General features: G+C 40.9%; 1 protein-coding gene across 1 annotated transcript in view; it reads left to right on the forward strand.

Moving 5' to 3' along the window:
• The window catches only part of pou6f2 (POU class 6 homeobox 2), a gene marked incomplete at both ends in the record, with an annotated part of 129,410 nt that overhangs the window by 14,001 nt on the left and 92,896 nt on the right, over positions 1-22,513 (forward strand). Inside the window, one exon of the mRNA XM_080751779.1 lies at positions 16,278-16,375. Within this exon, the coding sequence (XP_080607905.1) occupies positions 16,278-16,375 (98 nt within the window). The remainder of the gene's footprint in view (positions 1-16,277; positions 16,376-22,513) is intronic.

Here is a 22,513-nt window from a genome sequence, read left to right on the forward strand (position 1 = left end):
GTTAGTCACCCATGTGTTAAACAAATTTGGCCAGGGTGTATTTTTAAAAAGGGTGGGGAAATGTTTTTAGAGACCAAAATCCAAAATGGCTACCATCAGCTATGACGAAAATGAACTTTTCAATGGTTTGACCTACAGTTATGAATAAAACTAGTTTTCTGTGAGTTTTTGGGTTGAAGAATCCATAATTGATGTTAATTTAATGATTTAACCTGTTTTTAATCTTCTGATCCAATATGGCTGCATGCCGACTATCAGCTCTGAAAGGTCAACTTTTTAACATTGTCATCGAACCTTCATATTGGGCTCTAATGAACGCTCTGCTGAAGCTAAACCTAGAACAACTAAAATAATTATACATCTCAGGTCATCTCAAAGGTCAAAAAGGTCACCTTTTGTCTTATACAGTACAGTAGTAGAGCACATTTTAACAGAGCCAAACTTTGAGTTTTTTTTTTCTTTTTTTTTCAAAAGTTACTGCAATTTTGAAATTCACGCCATGTTAAAATGGCCACTTATTTTGTGTGCTGGACGTTTTGGTGTCCGAAATGTCACGGCAAAATACATAGTAATTTTTGCTGAAAGTACAGGGGGAATGCAAATTTTACAAAAAATGGTAGGAGATACGGGAGTATAGGTGCCAAGACAGAGGATGAAAAACTGTTTTCTCCCCCAGGCAGTTAGACTTTTTTTTTTTTTATATATATCTTTATTCATGTCACATATATTTCAACATTGTACATTAAACAAGTCAATATTGCAAAGACATTCTTTTTCTTTTTTTTCCCCTTTTCCCCAACCCTCCCCCCATATTGCTATCATTAGTCACTCCTTGAAAAAATAAATAAAGACAGTAACAATAAAAATAAATACAAAACAATAAATCAGCGTACACAGTATGCACGATAGTAAAGAAAAATAGTTACACAAACAAGGTTAAGTACAATAAATTAAAATAAAAAAAAAAATAATAATATATATATATATATATAATATATATAATAAAAATACCAGTGGAATTAAGTCTCCTAGAAACCATAGTTGTATTATTTACACAGATCAAGTCGATAGAGTGCTAACAGACATCATCCTCCTCAGTTATGTATATCATTACAAGTTGCCCCGAGAGGTGGCCATTAAATATTCTGAGTTGTACAGTGTTGGTCAGTCTGCTGCAAGTGTCCTCAGACCCTCAAAGTATGTGATAAGTGGTTGCCAGGTCGAGAAAAATCTGTCTACCGATCCCCTCAGTGTGAATTTTATTTTTTCCAATTTTAGAAATCCCATGATGTCCTTTAACCATAAATCAGCAGAAGGAGGGGTAGGAGATTTCCATAACAGTAATATCCTACGTCTTGCCACTAATGTTGCGAAGGCCAATATGTTGGATTTCTTTGTTGTTAGTAGCTGAAAATTCGATGGCACTCCAAAAATAGCTATTTGGGGTGAAGGCTCTAATTGAACCGAGAACACTTCAGAGAGAATCTCAAAGATTTTTGTCCAATATTGTACTAGCTTTGGGCAAGACCAGAACATGTGAGTATGGTTTGCTGGCGATAGCGCACAGCGATCACATTTGTCATCAACATCAGGATATATCTTAGCGAGCTTTGATTTGCAATAATGAAGTCTATGAAAGATTTTAAATTGAATAAGTCCCAATCTTGCACATGACGTCGACGTATTAATCCTGTCAATAGCCCCGTCCCACCACTCGTCAGGAAAGGCTTCACCCAATTCAGTCTCCCAATTCTCCCTGTTCTTAGCCAGTGGGAACATATTTAGTTGGGTGATAGAATAGTAAGTCATTGAAATATGTCCTTTCCCTCCGGGTTGCAATTTTAGGAGAGTTTCCCAAGGTAGATCCCTCGGCCTCTCAGGGAATGAAGGGAAATGATTTCTAACAAAATCTCTGATTTGGAAAAAACGAAACTGATTATTTCTGGGCAGGTCAAATTTGGTCCGAATTTTATCGAAACTACAGAATATGTTTTTCTCATATAGGTCAGAGAATTTAACAATTCCCTTATCTTTCCAAATAGTGAAAGCAGAATCTAGTGTAGAGGGAGGAAACAAATGGTTGTGGACTATGGGGCAATTTATTGAGCTGTCTTTGAATTTAAAATGGGACCGCAGTTGCGACCAAATTTTTAGAGAAGCGATGACCACTGGATTAGTAGTATATTTAGTCGGTGATAAGGGAAGTTTAGAATGGACCAATACAGCAAGAGAGGTTGAGCGACAGGATTGGGCCTCCAATAAGCACCAGTCCGTCGATGGGGAGTGGAACCAGTAGGCCAACTTCTGCACATTGGCAGCCCAATAGTAAAATGTAAAATTTGGAAGGGCCAGGCCACCATCTTCGCGACTTCTTTGTAAAGTGGAAATTTTAATTCTAGACTGTTTACCCGCCCATATAAATGGTGATATGATCCGATCAAGAGCTACAAAGAATGATTTAGGGATGTATATTGGAATACATTGAAAGAGAAAGGAGAATTTCGGAAGTATAGTCATTTTAACAGATTGAATCCTTCCTGTCAGAGACAGAGGCAAGCTATCCCATCTTTGAAGATCTAACTTTACTTGGTCTAATAGGGGGGTAAAATTTGCAGAAAAAAGTGAAGTGAACTTGTTCGTAATATTTACACCTAGATATTTGAAACTAGAGGCTGAAATGTGGAATGGCACATCTGTTTGTGCAATACCTTTTGCGCTATCGTTAATAGGGAAAAACTCGCTCTTTTGATAGTTCAGTTTGTACCCCGAGAAGCTACCAAAATCCTTTAATATAGCAAGCACATGAGGGATGGCTGGGACAGGGTTGGATAGGTACAATAGTAAATCATCAGCATAGAGAGAAACCCTGTACTCAGTACCCCCACGCACTATCCCACGGAAGAGTCGTGAGGTCCTCAACGCTATAGAAAGCGGTTCGATTGATATCGCAAATAAAAGTGGGGATAGGGGGCAACCCTGTCTTGTCCCTCTAGTCAGGGGGAAGTACTCTGATCTAGAACTGTTAGTACAGACACTCGCCTTAGGGGAGGTATATAGAAGTTGAACCCATGAAATGAAAGTATCACCAAAACCAAATTCTCTAAGTACCATGAACAAGTATTCCCACTCGACCCTATCAAACGCTTTTTCGGCGTCCATAGCAATGGCCGCCTCAGAAGTATTGGAGGGTTTAGACGAGTACACTAAATTCATTAATTTCCTAACATTTGAGAATAAGTGGCGTTTTTGTATAAAACCAGTCTGTTCCTCTGAGATAATATCAGGTAAGGCTTTTTCCAGTCTAATGGCAAGTGTCTTAGCCAAAATGGCAGTTAGACTTTTGAATGAAGATTTCCCTGGGAGACAGTAAATGAACTGATGAACTTGTGAGCATAATTATGAACAGTTCTGCTGCCGTTGACAATCCTCACCGTCATTGAAAGGGTTAAAATCATGGTGCCGTTGACTGTCAATCTTACTGTATTTACAGTAAAGGTATAATTGCTTACAGTACGTCGCTCCGGTCCCACCCGCATTGGTAATGTCCGCGATTTGTTTACAACGCACATCGGGCGTGCACGCGAAGTGAACGTCCTCCATAGTAAATCCATTGAGAGGCCCATAAAGAGACTTCATTTACTCAAAAAGAGAAATTTTTATACAAAGGGTGGTCTGCATACTGTACACAATACACTCGGCTGGGCGCAGCCATGTTTCTCTTCTGGACCCACACTGTCATGTGACTAGATGACGTAATCGTTGCCGTCAAGTGATAATCCAAAAAAACAAAAGCAACCCCCCTCCGGCCCTTCAAAATAATAGCGGCTGCCTACGGAGAAAGCGGCGCGGCACCAAGGCACCAAGCATCCCTTCAGATTAAAAGGCAGTAGATGTGTTAAAGGGATGAATCTCTAATTCAGTTTTGATGCTGTTTTTATGGGTGTGCTTTTTAATGATTAGTTTTTAGGATTTATTTTTATTATTATTAGATTTAAAGTAGAGTATTTTGCTGCACTGTTTGTTTTTATTATTTTATGAATTGCTGTCTCACACTAGGAGAAACACAATTTTGTTTGCTCTTTCTAAATCTGCTTGCAGACAGAAAGGGATGAATGACAAATAAAGCAATCTTGAATCTTGAAATTTCCCTGCAGTGAAAAAGCATACCATGATTATAGATGTTTTTTTTTTTGTCAAGCAGGTGTGTGAAAGGAGCCAATAATAACAGTTTGGGGGTGTTTTCACATGCCCTCATTGGCAGCAAAAATGCTGGCATAGCCATAAAAGACACCGTTTTCATTAACCCTTGAGTTCTGTTCAGATTCACTTCACCTTGGTTCTGTTCGCGGGTCATTTTGACCCGGGGGATATTTGGTTTGAAAAACAATACTAATATAAATTTTTACTTAACAAATCATCATCATACATTGACTAGCTGAACACACATGTGAACACACATGAACGTCGCTTCGGTTCGGTGTCTGTCTCTCTTTCTCTCTCTCACCCTGAACCCTACAAATGGATTTAACACTAGGGTATTGCCATGGCAACACTGTAGGCCCAAATTTGTATCATGCTGTTCCATGCAACCATTTTTAGACTTGAGTGACGCTTACCACAGCAGGTCAAATAGCTCACAAGAGGTCATTAGCACTTAGCGAGATACACATTCTAAAAGAACATGGCAGTTCAAAAGCCTAGAGGACAACATAATTCGTTTCACAACAACCGGACATATTTAACTGAGTTCCACCACAAGCTGAGAAAATGATGTTGTTTAAATAGCCAACCGCCAGGTCGACGGCCGTGCCACATTGATTGATTGATTGAAGACTTAATTAGAAGTTTGAATGGGAAAAAGTTTCATGTCAGTACAGTTCACTGTTACAAGGTCAACAAAAAGGAGATCCAATAAAGCCTTTCGGCTTGTTTACATAGGAAACCTTTATGTATCTCATATAACATTGAATCACACAGACAGAACACAGTACTATGCAGAGGATATCATCAATAGACATTTTAAGTCCCTATCCACGAGTTTCCAACGCCCCATAATGCATTGCGCAGACGCTGTACCGAGCTTCCGGCGCCGCAGCCGAGTGTGATTTACAAGCTCACAACAGGCTGCGCGACGTGAGCTTGTATGTCTGCTGTTAAACCGGAAGTGTGGTGCAAACAGGTCCAAATAATCTCCAGTAAACTCCTGCGGAAACAGGTGGATAGAGAGGTTTAAACAAACCAAAACAACTGAAGCCTGAAGCAGTGACATGGGTTTTTTTTTTTTTGGAGCGGTGTGTGTAACACAGCAGCTCCGCTATAGGCAGTAATGTGTGTCTGTCCTCACTAGTACGAGTGTGTCTGTCCTCACTAGTACGAGTCTGTCCAGTCAAGTTTGAAGAGGATCTGCACATGCGCGATTTTACCACCCACACACACATACACACACACACACACACAAACAAACACACACACACACACACACACACACACACACACACACACACACACACACACACACACACACACACACACACACACACACACACGTGCGCACAGCAGTTACACAACATTTCGGTACCTATCGAATTGAGTTCCCCTCCGCCCGGATGCATGGAGGCTGATGGGATACTGCAACATACTGCGTTATATAGATCTAAGACACAGAATTCACATAGAATCTAAAACATAGACCTGGAACTGCTTAAATTCACCGCTCCACTTCGAACGAGGTTTGATTTTTTGGTATATAATTGAAAGGCATGAGACTATAATGACATAAGGTACATTTCTCACCTTGAACAATGCAGACAGGCATATACTGCTATGTGTTTGAATTGGGAAACCTTATTTATTTATTTTAGCTTTTAGTAAAAATAAAATATTTCTTCATTAAGATTTTGTTTGATAAGATACGTTTTGCCATAATCATGCTGCTCTATTACAATGACACAAATCTATAACAGCAATGTTTAAAAATGTTAAAGACTACAGAAGGCCTAGTATTATTCTTTTTTAATTAATATTATTTTTGTAATCACTTGGCCTTTCCGTGCATGGGCATCAATATTATATCCATATCATGATATTAGACTGGATAATTATCGTCTGTGGGTCATTTGGGATATTGTACTACAGTATGGCATAAGTCTTATTTGTACTTATTTGTGGTTCTTAGATAGAAATGGGTATGGGGGAAAAACAGTACTGGGAGACTTATTTAAAAATATCTATTTAATGAAATAGTTTTGATTAAAAGTAATCCAAAAGTAACTGAAAGTAACTAGTAGTACGTTTAAGTAAGGAATACTTTTTAAAAGTAACCTTCCCAACCCTGGTGCTAATTTAGAGAGAGACTGAACAAAAATGAATCCATATTGTTCACCTTATGTGACTGATTGATGTCATGTAAAAACATTTACAATTGCATTTTGGTTCAAAATCACATTCAGCAATGGAGTAGCCTACTACTGATTTATTTAGTGTAAAACTCCCTCAAACCTAAACCACAGCAACCAAAGGTAAATTGGGGAGATTTTAATTTGAAAATTTGAAATTCATCGCCAAATCACTGTTGATTTGCGATCATTTGCAGGGGTCTTCAACGGTTTTCAGGCCAAGGACTAGAGTTCTCAAATTCTGCCCGAACCCAACCCGACATGCTAATAAGTCGGGCCGGGCCACCCTAGTTAGGGCTCAGTTAGAGCCGGCCGGGCCTTAATTTTCAGGCCCGTTGAGAATTCTACCAAGATCCCCTTAGCCGAGACGGAGATGAAGCAGGGACCCCCTCTACTTTTTTTCTCCCCAAATATTTCATAAATGGCTTCAAATACTTGTTTGACAGCACTATTATCAATGTTGTATAAATTTATGATTTTTTTGTTTAGATTTTACACAGCTTCTGTATGTTAATGTGTATTTTCAGACATTATTTAACCAGTAACCACTCATTCTCAATACTTAGTAAACCTGACCATTGGCTCTGTACTTGGTTCGCTCTTTTTCCCTCTACACTCCACCCTTTGCCAAAAATAGCAGATCTACAAGCTCACAATACCTCGCAGCTGAGCTTGTAGATTGGCTATTTTTGCCTAATGTTCGCCTCACTCCCCTCAGAATCCTATCACACAAAGATTTGGAGGACCCCCAGTAACTCTGAGGACTTCCAAGGGGTCCCGGACCCCCTGTCGAAACCATAGGAGAAGCAGACGAAAAACGTTTACCCTCTCTGCAATTTGCAGGCTATAGGCCTATATGCTACTAATCCAAATGGCAGTAATGAAATCAATGGTTAAACAATCTGGGACAATCGGTTGTGTATTGATGGCATTAAAGCTTGTGACTTGTCATTTCCACGGTCCATCCATCATCCCTTAACACCTCACAGATTCCTGTCCAGCAAAATAACTCAACTGCACTCACCTTCCATAATGAAAGTCACATAACCTCTATAGGCGAACTTCTGTAACTTCTGTTTTTGTGCGTGCATGCAATAAATTATGCCACTTAATTTAATTATTTTCAGAATAAAACAGATGGGCAATCTCAAAATACACAATTCAATGTTCTGATTCAATGTTCTTAAATCATGGAAAATGATTGACACAAGTGAATTATTTTATCTTATTAGATATTTTATTAGATATTTTTAGCCTTCATTGACAGGGGAAATAACAGCAAAATGGTCTGACCGGCCTATAGGAATCATACCAGTGACTTGCTTACTAATCACAGCATTGTGCCCATGTGGTACGTCCCCTAACCATTCATCTATCAGGTCACCCAGATAGTCCATGGGCCAGACGAGATGTCGGTATCAAAAAGGTGGCAAAGGTTATCATGCATTTTATAAACGCTCTATATCTGTAGATTATATTTTGGTATGATAACCCTTTCTTAGACCCAGCTAAATTGGTGTTATCAGCCGCTAGAGTTGGTGTCCCATTAACATTACATTACAGGAAAAAAGGTAAAACAATTAATCTGCTTTTAGTAGCATAAGAGGGGTCAAACTAGGGGGTTTTCATGATGCCGAATCCATTGCAAGCATCTGTTTTGCACAAAAAATATTCCTTGGGCTATAAATGGCCTCAGAAGATGATGCATGTATGGGTGTGCATTCATGTTAGTCGGAGGCCTTAGGGTTTTATTTCTCATGCTAATCAGTCTAAAAGCGCCAAATTTTGCACAGATGTAGCCCAGGGTATGCTCTAATGATTTAGCTAGGGCGCCCGAGTCGGTGACCTTCGGGCTCCAGAAAACATCCACAAAACTCTTAAAAGTGATGACTCATCACTTTTCATCACTAAACCATTGTTTTTCTGGAGCTGTGGCGACCCCGAAGGTCACCGACTCGGGCACCCAAGCTAAATCATTAGAGCATGCCCTGGGCTACATCTGTGCAAAATTTGGCGCTTTTAGACTGATTAGCACGAGAAATAAAACCCTAAGGCCTCTGACTAACATGAATGCACACCCATACATGCATTGTCTTCTGAGGCCATTTATAGCCCAAAGAATGTTTTTTGTGCAAAACAAATGCTTGCAATGGATTCGGCATCATGACAAACCCCTAGTTTGACCCCTCTTATGCTACTAAAAGCAGATTATTTTTTTGATTTTTCCCCTGTAATGTAAAGTTAATGGGGCACCAACTCTAGCGGCTGATAACACCAATTTAGCTGGGTCTAAGAAAGGGTTATCATACCAAAATATAATCTACTGATATAGAGCTTTTATAAAATGCATGATAACCTTTGCCACCTTTTTGATACCGACATCTCGTCTGGCCCATGGACTAAGACGCCAATGATTGAAATAGCAAAACAGACTGATGCACTCAGTCAGGCATTTTCAAAAGGGCCATTATATTAAAAAAAGAGGCGTTAGCATTTGATTCTGAAAAGCCTGAATCGTTACCAGGCCTCTCTCCCCACACTCGACAACTTACATAATGCATTTTTTTTCACTAAAATATCTAAAGTGTTAAAGCTTCTTTTATGGATGTAAATTGATTCACAAATGCACTGAGGCGAAAGCTAACAAAAAAAAACCTTCAATAACAGCTATTTGTCAATGTATGAAGCCGGCGCATTAGAGGTGGCATGCTGATCGCTTTATGAAATCCAGGCTAATTCTTGTGTTGTGTCCTCGGGGCAGTGTGCATTAAGACAGGCTGAATGATGTCAAATAAATACAGCTCTTTGCACCCTCTGCCCCCCACACACACACGCACACACACACCCCACCTCATATAAAAGCCCTCTGCGTTGTATGACATTGAAAGTAGCTCAGTCTCCAGTGGCCACTTTGGTAATCAATGCAAGAGAATTCATGTAGTGGCTGGATAGTGGCATTATTGCCACACTGCTACACCCATCAAGTCACACACTGGGCTACTGCATAATAATAAAACAAAGTTTTATTGTTTTTAATGACACGTGAAAAAGGATGAGTATATTTTAGCAAGAGTGCCATATTGTCTGTACAAATCTGTAAACTGAATTAATTTAATCTATATAGACCTCAAGTGAACTTGATCCAGTTTGTTCACGGTTTGAAAACACTCAATTTCAGTGTACCTTACGGGAAAGATATGACTGTAAGTTCACACAAACATTTGGGGGCGAACATTCGTCAAATAAATGTAGATCTACAAGCTCACAGCGTACCACAATGCAAACACGTTGTGAGCTTGTAAATTTAATTTGGCCATTTTCTGCATATTTGGCTTAGAGGAGAAAAAAAGCATGGGGTGCCTAGTATAGACCCCTGGCTGATTCTACAAATCATCTGTCGGGTGGAAACCTCATACCGGTAATGTCCAAAACGTGTTACTTTTCAGTATTCAAATTCAGCTAAAGTAGCAGATCTTCAAGCTCTAAATGCGTCGCTTCGTTGATCATCGGTAGCTGATCAGATCATTGCGCCCATGTGGTACATCGGGTTTCCCCTGGCAAGTGGAATTTAAAATGCAGTAGATAGGGGAGAACGGGGTCAAAAGTACAGGGGGAGAGGGCGGTTGTACCACAGGCTCATTTTCATGTAACACCGGAAGGTAGCGTCGCCGTCACCTATCTTGTTTGTTATCTAGGAAAATCTTGCTAGGGAGAGGTACGGGATGAAAGTACCATGACATCTTCATCTTTGAGCAATATCACAGCAGATTAATGGCAGATTTCATAAGAATCGTTCACTTCTTATGGAAAAAGGCAACTAAAAAAATCCAAGATGGCGACCATTTTTTCTAGATTGCCACCACCTTAGTAGTCTCGCGGCTCCCGCCAGTAGTGGCCAGTAGTGGCCAGACTGGAAGACTGGATTTGGAAATGCTCTCGTCATACAGTCTGAGGCATCGCAAGAAGAACGATGAGTACCCGGTTAAAGCGGAACTGAAGCCTCCTTGTCACTTCCGTTTCCGTCTCACATCGTGCACATTTATCATTATATAAATAAAAATCATCTAAGTATGTTTAGCTTGCTGCTTAGCAGAAATGACATTTTAAAATATATTTTCTTGAACGGTAATGCCCGTCTCCATTACTCGTCGTTCGGGAGCTGTAGTTCCAGTCTCTACATAGCATTCAGAGATTGTGGAATAGTTGTCTGGCCACGCAAGACTACCACCTTAGCGGAAAAGATAGTAGTATAATCTTTCAGGTTGCGACACACTCAGGATTGAAAATGTTGTATGACCAAGTCCTATTACTGTATGTGCGATTTGTGAAACAGTATGAAAAGGACCCATACTAGCACAGATATTTCCTAAACAGTTAACACATTATGTAACATTATGGTGTTTTAGTAATATTGTTCGCGCTGTTCTTCTTAGGCTACTGCCAACCAGGTGAAGAAATCCCAGACTGTAGTAAAGTATGAAATATCCGAGACTATTAAGGTTTTATAGAAAATGCTTCTGAACATATTGCTAGTTTGACCATATCAAATGCTTAAAATAATACGTGTAAACAGCATATCTACAAGCTCTCAATGCTTCTGCGACGCATTGAGAGCTTGTAGATGGGCTGTTTTCGCTTCTCAACATGCGTCCATAGAAGACATCCTGGCTTCTATAGAATCCACATGACTGAAATCAGTTGTGGCGACTGAGAACTTTAATCCGTGTTTCCATTCATTGTGTAAATCTGTGTATGTGTGTACCATCTGTGTATTATCATAGGAGCAAAGGATTGCCTTTTTCTTTTTTCTTTTTGATCAGCATATCTTTGTTTCATTTTCCCCCTCCTCCATATCCAGTGTTAATCTCCTGTCTGGAAATCCACTTAAGAAACATTTCACATTGGATAAGCAGATTAGAAAAAAGGCCCGAAGAATCGGGTAATAAAAAAGAATTGAAGATTGACTCCCAGGATATTCCTCCTGTCAGCTATTTAATTTAGTTAAAGAAATTACACAAATCCTAAGGGGGAAAGATGTGCATGTGTATTTATTTATTATCGATCGGGTCCCCCAGCGATAAATGTGTTAACGTTACAGATATTTGCAAAGGGGATCAAGCTCTCTAAGTTATTGTGAGGTGATGCGATGAAAGGCGCAGTGTAGTCGTTATTTAATAAGCTAGTCCTCGCGCTGTTTATCAAATGAAATGCATTATTCACACAGCCATCCCCATCTATTCATTTATGAGAACTATGATCATTACTTATTGACGGTATTATATGGCATTTTGTAATACTCTGACCTCTTCATTAATAATGGGAGCATATTAATACTACTAATTGACAGTCAGGCCATTGTTATTGTGGTTTTACTTGAATCATCTGAGCATGAATGCCTGCAGACATTGCCCAGCAGATTATTATTATTATCTGGTGTCAGTTGAATTGCCATTAAAGACATTGAGATGCCCAAGTTTAGCAGGGAATTTTTAATTGCATCTTGTAAACAGGCTCAGTTATCAGGGACAAAGAGACAAGACTAATAAAGGTTAATTTGATATCATCTAAAGTGAGATTTGATGCCGTTGCTGTGTTAATTATTTAAGCGTAATACTGACAAATTACTTCACCTGCAGTATCGAATAAATCTTATATATGGCCTCATAAAATCCACTTTCTAATGCATCTCAGTTCAATACTAAACTTAAGTCACAGACACAGAACATTCATTAAATTATAGTACTGTATCTGCATGGCATGTTGTGGTCTCTGATATACAGCAGCAAATGAGATGTTTGTCTGTAACCCAAACTAGTGAAAATAGACGATCTACAAGCTCTGCTGCTATTTTCACTTCTTAAAGAAATATATATATATTTTTTAATTAATGGAAAGCTTTTTTTTTTTCTTTTTTTTTTTTTTAACCTTTTAAAATCTTTTGAAATAAGATATTTTTTTTAAAGGAAAAAAATATATATATATTTACTCGCGACCCACAAAAAAATAAAAAGCGGTCTGTGAACCACAACCGGGTCCCGACCCACTGGTTGGGAAACGTTGATCTGCAGTGCAGTCAGTGCACATTTCAGACGCATCACTGTTCCTGGTTACTGATGTCACTGGGCGGGTCGCTCACATCATGTGATCCATAATGGCTGAAATAAGTGGTGAAAAGAGAGCGGGCTGTCAAAACACCTACTGCTTGTGAGACCGTTGATAGGCCGGAGGACATGGACCTACAGTATATCAGGACGCATAGGGCAGCGAGTCTGGGTGGTAGGACCAGGAACCAGCTATACAAAAAGCAGGCTCCCCCTCCCCTTGGGCTTTTAAATCAAACCATCAAAATGCTCAAGGTTCATTTGGTAGGTCATGGCGTTCACCAATTACTTGGATTTTATGTAAGAACGATGTGATTTTAGTTGGCGGAGTGGTGTTTTAAACGTTATACTGGATCTAAATAAATACACTTTGACACGCAATGAGATTTTTGTTGGTGAAGATGATTCCGCAGGCGTATCCTTCATATGAACTATAGTGTTGAACAAAAGCATTCACAAGGAAGGAAAGGGTTTCGAGTTTGAAGCCTTTGTGGGAAGATGTTGAATCGAGAAAATGTGTCTTCTAGAGGGAGAAAAGTGAGCTTTTTATGCTCATGGTCAACATTGTATTATTTCAGTTAGTTGTCTGGCCTTGAGTGCTCCCCGCTTCCACTTGGTTATTTTAGTACACTTCAATTAATGGAGAGTTTCAAGGCAGAGCAACAGAAAACGTTAAATTCTGGATACTGAAAATGTCATGATGACATGCCCAAAACAGGGTGGGTTGAGAAGCGGTTATGACTGTCAATGGGTTTCATAATTATTTAACCAAAGAAAAAAGTATTAACAAGAGCTTGTTACTAAATAATAACTTCACTGGATCTATAGGAACACAGGTTATTTATTTTTTTGTTTTATTTTTCTTTATTCTTTCCATTTTCTGAAAAGTAACGGTTCTCCTGGATGAACACGGTTTTAGCCAGACAGCAACGACAATTCATAAATCTTCTCTACTGGCAAAAAATAAATAATTATAATTCTGATGATGGTTCACACCCAAAAATCGTGGGGGTCCTTGACATGAAAAGGTTTGCCTTCATCTTGTGAAGTTACCACAAGAACCATGCAGTGACTTTGACAGAATATCACGCAGAGAGAGCCAGCCAGGTCAAACTGGCCATAATAACAGAGCGTTTTGCTAACATTATCTACCAGTACACCTCCTCCTGAGAGTCCAGGTTCAGCCCAATAACATGTCCTGTCTCTCCTTCACCAGCATGTATTGCCAGCATTGTGTTGTTCCTTGGGGAACGCACTACAGTAGCACAAAACAGGACACTAGGCAGGGCAGTGTAGTGCAGTGCTTCTCAAACCTTTTCGTGATAGGGATCTTTTGGTTGATTGATTGAATACTTTATTAGTCAGAAATGTAGAACAGCACGTGGTACAGTACAACATTAAGGCTAAAAGGATAACTAAAAAGTGCTGGGGACTTCCATTGTGGTCCTACATATTCAAGTCATCAACCCAGCATACAAAATTAACACAATAATTCATGTCATCAACAAATACAAAACACTACGGTAAATAGGAGATGCCTATTTCTCACGTTGCAAGGTGTTGTGAGCTTGGTCATCAGCTATTTTCACAATATTCAATAGTCGTTCTGCAGGAGGCGAGCCGTCTAGAAATGGGTCTGTCTGTGTCTTGTCATGTTTGTCCAGGGCTCTCAACAAGCTGCTGGACCTACAGTATATCAATGCCAAATGAATACAAGAACTCTCCCCAAAACACACTTGCCCCGGGTCAAATCTGACAACATCGGTGCGGTCGTCACCAGGTATTCCTAAATGTAACCTCAGTAAAACTATGCCAAAACCTAACCTTGTTCCTAAACCTAACCTCAGTAAAACTATGCCTAAACCTAACCTTATTCCTAAACCTAACCTCAGTGGGGCAAGGGGGCAGTCCGTGGAAAAAATGGGAGCGAGTGTTTGGGGCAGAGCGTTCTAGTTACCTGGATGCCAAATTGCTTTTGCGTGTTGCCAGTAAGCCATGGAAGTACCTCCTGTAAATGTTTTCCCCACATTATGTCAATATTGTTTGAAAAGAAATAAAGAAAACTTTTATTTTATAATGGAATTGAAGGCCACACAGATGATTTGTCATGTACATTTTGTCACTGGGAATACCCCAGTCTTTGGGCTCAGTCAGGTATCATACCATGCAGTCAGTGTCAAAAGGTCAAAGCAACCTTTCAAACCCCTTTCAGAGCAGTGTAAATAGTCCAGGGGTCATTGAAACAACGCTGGCGAGATAAGCCATTGTTGTCGTACTCACTGTATCAAATAGTCGGGTGTCCTTTATTTCCCCCGCAGCCATTCTATTCAGCGAGAGCCTTATTATCATGTCCCTGTCTGCTCCCGTTCCTCTCTTGCCCTCATAACAAACAGGTCTAATTGTGTCTCATCGCTGCGGGCAAAGAAGATAGAGGGGAGGGGAGGGGAGGGGGGCATTTTCGATGAGTGATACTCAGCGATGTAAATGGCTGAATAATATGGGCCCGGCGTTTGTGTGGCTCTGAGCTCTCAGCGGTAATCTGGGCCATCGGGGACCCGCCAGTATGCATCACCCCCACTAAACCATACACCCCCCCCCCCACCAATGAGTCTCTCTGCTGGGTGGTAATTTATTCAGCAGCGCTATGGTGGTTATTGATAAAGCACTTAAAGACAAATTCCCCCCTCCTCTCTCTCTATCTCTCTCTCTTTCTCACTTGCTCTGTCTCTCTCATTCCTGCCTTGCCTTTGCCCCACACTGGGTTGTGTGTTGTGTGTTACGTGTTGCGTTTGCGCATGCACGCGTGCGTGCGTGCGTGCGTGCGTGCGTGCGTGCGTGCGTGCGTGCGTGCGTGCGTGCGTGCGTGCGTGTGTGTGTGTGTGTGTGTGTGTGTGTTGCGATCATTGGATTTGGATTGGTACTTAAAACGAAGCATTTATTCTGATTGCCATCATTGCTATAGAGTGTTTTGATCAGTAACAGGGGTCTCCCTGTCTATCCATCCCTTACCATCAGTAAACAGAAAATACTGCATCCAGTTCTCTCTCCTGATTGGATGAAATCGGTATCCCGAATGTGAAAATGTATTTGGTTACTGAACAAACACCCTATAGCAATGATCTAAATATAGAGCTATTTAACAATTGTTTTAATAAAAATAAATATGCATATCACTTATAGCACTTTTAATATGTCACAGATATTTCAATTCGTTTTTTCCCCGCTGACTATTTTCGGCCTGCCTATCTGTACTTTAAAAGGAACACTAACGTAACTTTAAACGGTTTTGTTCGTTGAAATTACCAGACCACTGATGAATAGTCCTTTTAAAGACCTGGAGCGCAAATTTATTACGCATTATTACTTGAACCATTATTTTATGCTTTATCTATTAAAAAATAGCAGATAATACAAGCTCGTAGAGCTTGTAGAGCATGATTTTTCATGTCAAGGACCCCCAGAATTATATGTATTTGACTGCGGACCCCCATCCCAAAATATTTTGTTCCAGGAACCCCCAGAAGCAAAGATTAAAAAAAAGATATATTCAAAGATTGGCAAAACCTTTCACGATTTTTCAAAAATAGCAGATATACAAGCTCCCAGCTGTGAGCTTGTATATCTGCTATTTTTCAATAGTTAAAGCATAAAATAATGGTTAAAGTGGTTCCAGGTGGTTAAAATGTCCTAGGTACAGTATGATTTGAGGTGAATCTCTCTCTCTCTCTCTCTCTCTCTCTCTCTCTCCCTTTCTCTCTTTCTCTCTCTCTCTCCCCCTTAGGAACCCGTGATGGTTCTGTGCAGTCGGACGTTAGCAGCAGTCCCTCGGAGCAGAGTCAGCTGGGACAGCCTCACCCGGCGTACGCCATGGGACCACAGGTAAAGAGTAGGCCTGTCACAATTATAGAGGGTATGCGCATGCATAAAGTGAATGGCAAATCGAGCGGCAAAGTGAGTTGCAAAGTGAGTTTAACGTCATTTAACGTTGTTTAATGCAATCAGGTCGGACTTTTCTGTTTGGATGTGTCAAGGCCAGAAAGTAGTTTTGTGGCACTCAGTAGGCGTTCCCGCATAACTTCCGGGTATGATGATGTCACGCGCATACCCTCTATTACATAATCGTCTAATTGCAATTATTTGACATAATCACAATTATTTCTTCATATTCGTCATAATTGTTTCCATGTTGAAAGATTTTAACATATTTTCAAACATTTTCAAAAACAGTGGAAAAAGCAGATCTACAAGCTCACAACGAGCTTGTAGATATCTATCATATACACTTTTTTTTTGCAGAAGACAGTGTAGCACACAATTTGGATTTGGTTTTAAGTAGCCTATCTTTATAGTGTAGGAATTTGATTACAGAACACGTGTATAGTCTATCTAGTCAATAAGTAGCATTTATGAGGTGTCATTTTATTAAACTGTAATGAAATCTAAATCACAGGTGCTTCACAGGCTAGAAGAAAGTCATTCTTGCCATGCATTAGCCATACTATTAAAGACTTCTTAACATTCCCACAAGCGTGCCTTGGTCTCTTCCCTTTTTTGCCATTTCATTATGAAATGGCATTGAAATGCAATAAATACTTTCATAAACACTCCCGATTAACTTCCTGGCTGTCACTAAACTGAAGAGGTTTGTCTCCAGCTATTAGCAAGTGAAGTCATTTTTTGTCCTTCGTGTTGTCACCATAGATCAACCTGCGGAGTGATTGAGTGGTGGCGGTAATGAGCTGACGATACGCACAGCGCTCCGCACACGCAGGGGCATAAGGAGCCTCAGCCTCCAGCCTCCGCTAATAGCTCATTCAGCCTGTGTCCTATCTGATTGGATTTATTGGCCTGGTGGCTCTCGGAGCTTTAATGAACATCTATCTCATTAGTGCTGCCCGGTGTCACTGCATAACCGACGACGCTCGCACACACGCTTTCTCACACACACACACACACACACACACACACACACACACACACACACACACACACACACACACACACACACACACACACACACACACAATGCACGCATGAACACATGGGAGTATGCGGTTGCCCCCCAGACACACTTGCATTCTCACACATGAAACACGCAGAAATAAATGTGTGCGCGCTTGCACGCACAAGTTTGCAAATGTTTACACTCCGCATTGGGTTCTTTTGGCAGGCACGCAAAAAACCCTCTCTTGGTAAGTTCATTCTCCGCCATGCAGTACATGAGGGGCCACGCAGTCAGTCCTCATCAGGATTAACAAAGGAGGAAATGTAAGGGGAGAGAGAGAGAGAGAGAGAGAGAGAGAGAGACTGTTGTGAGCCAACGTCATAGAGTGTGAACTCTCTGATGAATGACTCATTTCACTTTCCTCCGCTCTACTTTCCTCCGCTCTACTACTCATTATAAATACCCTTTGTGGTTTAATGCCGCTACTTTAGTAATAGATAAGGAACATAATATGCACTACAGTAGGCTACACACACACAAATAGCAGGGAGTGGTGGTAGTACGAGGCTGAGAGCCTCTGCGGGCGCCTCTCTCAACAGTCACAGCCTAATATATTAATGCTGTCAGGCAGCACAGTCCACTGTGAAGCCAACGCTTTTTCAGAAAAAAAAAACAAAGGCGCTCCACACGCTCATACCCAATTCTCTTGTTGCAAGGATCAATATGTTTTGATAGATTCTCGTTCCGGAGCCGGATATTGTTCGAACAACCATTATCCGATGGTAGTTTACCCAACATGAATCCACCTTCTCTCTGTTTCCCCCACTCGCAGTTAGGATGACAAAAGTCGGCTATCTGGGTGATTACGGGCAATTTCTCAGTGCCAGAGCTGCCAGGCAGATGGAAGGGCCTGTTCTCCCCTGTTGGGCAGAGAGGGCTGGGTTAGCCGCATGCCCGCATCCAGGACTATAAGCCCCCCTCTCCCCCCTCCCACCAACTCTCATTCGGAGAGCCCCACCACACGGCCAGCGTACGTGTCTGTGGCCCCTAGGAGACCACTTCTCAATGCTCAGCTGTCACGTCTGACAAGCATTGTGCAGCGTTTTCCAACAGTGCCGATGGAGAGAATGAAGGAGGGGGAAAGCAAGAGATAAAGATGGAGAGAGAGAGAGAAAGGGGAGAGGGGAGAGGCCAGAGAGATAGTGTTTCAAAATGAGAATTCACTTCTATTTTAGTAAAGGCATAATTGATATGGCTCAAGAATCTAAACATTCTTGGCATGAAGTTAATAATTACATTCAAACTAATAGATTTTTTTGTCCCATCTCAGTAGTATGCAAGTAGAAGTATGCAAGCTATTTTCATGTATTAGACATAATCAAAATAAACCTACGCAACTAAACAACCTGAAGACAAGTGTTCTTGTATGCTACAATCTCCAAAGGGCTTATAAAAAAGCTGTCTCTCTATGTATCCAGTCAAAAAGCATAGTTATCTAAAGCTATGATAAATAAATCAGGGCCACATCTGATAATTGTTGCATTGTCTTTTAATGTTATTCCCTTCTATGTAAGGCTGTCTTCGGTGTCAAGGCCTGCTGGTCTCATTTGGTTTGACTGATTTGAAATGTTCAGAGAGTGCCTTTGATTATTTGCTGCTGCTGTTCAAGATTACAGTATGTTTAGTTAAGAAAGCAAAGATTAAACATAGATCACTGTATGTCCCTTGCAGCTGACATACAGACATGTATGACTGCCTTTGCTATCATCATCCCTTTGAGAATTCTCAGAGATCCCAAATTATGAATTACTTTCATGAAGTTGGCAAGTGTCATTGTGAATGCTCCCGATGCGCTCAGCGATTGTCATTTTTTATGAGCAAATATTGAAAGAGAGCATCACTGCCACTGTTTTATCATCACCCCAGCAAAAATATTCTCTCCCTGCACCTCCCTATACAGTATGTTTCTTTCTTTTAACAGTTTAGAAATAAAAAAAGGATGTTCTTTTTTTATTAGTTTTACAGTGCAAATACATTTTAAATTAAACTTTTTGTGCCGAGACCTCTCGAGTTCATTGTCTCTTTAAGCCCCATCTAACCTCACATCGGTTAAACTAGGAATGCAAATGTTGGGGCATGCAAACGCTCACTTTGTGCACCATTCATGCATGCATGCATGCATGAATGCATGCAGGGTTATCGCAGTGACAGAACCTGTCACCCAGGGGCACCCAGGAGTCCAGGAGTATAGTGGTGTGTCTTCACACTGGTTGGCCCTGCATGCGCTCTGCATTCTCTGCAAGCTGCCCATGTGCCATGCAAAACAGAAGTAGATAGCTGACAAATGGCATTAAAGGCAGGTGGTAGTGGTGTGTGTGTGTGTGTGTGTGTGTGGGGGGGGGGGTTATTTTGTCAAGGTGTAGGAGTCAACATTGTGACTCTTTTTTCCCAGCGTTTGCCCATAGGTTGACGTGGTTTTGAGGTTAGGTTTAGGCATAGTTTCTGTGAGGTTATGGTTAAGGTTAGGGTTAGGCATAGTGTTTGTGAGGTTGTACACATCTCTGTGGCTATTTGATGCTATTTTGCAGCATGTTTTCATTCATCTGCAGTATGTTTTCATGTCAGGCCTCCTTTGGCAAATGTGGGTTGATTTGATCGAAAGCTGACATTTTGAAAATGTCAGAACGAGCAGAATTGGAGACGCCAAACCTTCTGAGTTTGTGGGTTTCAGCCATGACACAAATGTTCCCACTCCCTAGCTGGCTCACAAACCGTGTTGGTGCATGTGGTGCAATCCTTCCACTTTTGAAAATAACATTTGAAGTGATCAAACTGTGGAAATATCTCAGAGAGATCATTCTGATATGTCTTTTGCCTCTATGGGTATGACTTCACATATTTAAACGTTTAACCACTGCAAGTGAACAGTAACATGAAAAGGCTGGATTGGTGTTATTATGTCTCCCACCAAAAACAGTAAATACTAAATTCTACCACTTTTTCTAGTCACATGTTCAAATACTGGATTCTGATTGGCTAAATTCCGGAGGTTATGGCAGAACAACCGCCGCAGTTGTGTGAGGACGAGATCAATGCGCCTCAGTGTACATCCGGGGACTTCAGGAGGTAGTCGGAACACCTTTCCCCCAACCAACATATGACGGTCGTAGCGGTCCTATGTTTACTAACGTGCGTACGACGTCGCCGATTTATTTGGATCCAATGCAATCCGCCAACTTTAAAGCCCCTTTTCTCTGAACCTATGCCTTTCTGGAAGCGAACAGCCTCTATTTACGGCCGGAACGGTCCTTCTAACTGACGTTAGCTTAGCTGTATGCTAGACATCTTTCTCTGCATGGAGTTGGCGTCATCTGGTGGTGAGTAGAAGATGTTGTTTGTGGAACTATTTGCTGTCGTCGCGGAAGTTTTATAGGCAATAATGATTGTAACTTAATATCCTTGCAAGTTACAACTATGTGTTTTCTTTCATGTATACGGAAAAAAGTGGTAGAAAAGCTATTTACCACTCGGGGTCGGACATTATGCTCTGATAATGTCCTGTGTGAGGGTGTTATCGGACTCGGCTTCGCCTCGTCCGATCACCCCCTCACACAGGACATTATCAGAGCATAATGTCCTCTCACTCGGGGTAAATTGCTTACTTGTGAGCTGTTTATACAATATATATTTTGGTGGCTGATTTCAGTGACAATAGATGTTTGTTAAGAAGAAGAAGCAGCTGAAACAAATTTTCTCAGACGAGTGGCTGGCGTCTCCCATTGAGATGCACCGCTGCTCCTTCACTTGGAAAGGAGCAAGCTAAGGTGGTTCAGGCATCTCGTATGGATGCCTCCTGAGCGTCTCTCTCTAGGGAGGTCCTCAATGCACATCCCACTGGGATGAGATCATTCCCCAGGCAAACCAACGACCAGATGCATAGATGCATGGATGGATGGATGGAGGGATGGGTATAGTTTGCTCAATGAGATGACACACACATCGCTCTGCATTTCTGTGAAAAGCAAATTCTCCACTCTTTCCCAATTTTTTATCTTTCAGTACCTCTGGCATTGCGTGTTATCTTGTCAGTCCATGACAACGCAGCACAGCGGTCAGCAACAAAAACAACAATAACTGCATTCATCAAAATCCATTGATTAGCAATGCAGTCACTTCAGTGACAACTGCTTCATATAGTATGGCTGTGTGTTGACCTTAATCTCCCATTGATTTCCTTCTGTGCCTATCTCAATTTTGTTTCCTGTGGACACACACACCGGTGTGTGTGTCTGCCCAACATTGAAATATGACTATGACATAGTGTTAATATTGTCAGCCATCTTTTAATTCATAGGGGTCGGGAGATACACGCACATCCACAATATTGCGACGGGTGCGGTCTTAATGCTCCCCAAATAATTGTATTAACCAAGCGGTATAAAAACACAACATTCCGGCCTTTTTCATTTAGTCTCAGTCTGAGGTCCAGTTTCAATCGGCCTTGTTCGTTTTTATCATATTTAGTCAGCCTCATCCTGTTTTTATTTAGTCAAGTTTTAGTCAACTAAAACTTTGAGTCTAGTTTTAGTCATGACAATTATTTTACCCCGGGCCCTTTACCTTTTTTAGTCAGCAGATAATATAGAACATTTCCATCTAATCATAATTATTTCTCATAGCATTTTCTCTCATCCTTTTGAAGAAAAACTCAATTTTAAGGAATACAGTACAGTACAACAAGACCAAACCTGGTTATAGAACCAATGATTCTAGTTCAACCAACCAAGTACAGTAGGCTACTACAAGACAACACATGGTTATAGACAATGTACAGTTGATCCAACCGATCCCAGTACAGACTAACATTGTCTAGTCAGAACCACCCGCTCATTTGCTGCAAGCAACTGTACTACAAAACACACACACACACACACACACACACACACACACACACACACACACACACACACACACACACACACACACACACACACACACACACACACACACACACACACACCACTGTTCACTAGTCCCTCCCTGACAAAATTGTCAGTACATTTAGTCTTGGT

The sequence above is a fragment of the Nannobrachium achirus genome (assembly GCF_963921795.1).
Source record: "Nannobrachium achirus genome assembly, chromosome: 21".
In the NCBI taxonomy this organism is placed as follows: domain Eukaryota; kingdom Metazoa; phylum Chordata; class Actinopteri; order Myctophiformes; family Myctophidae; genus Nannobrachium; species Nannobrachium achirus.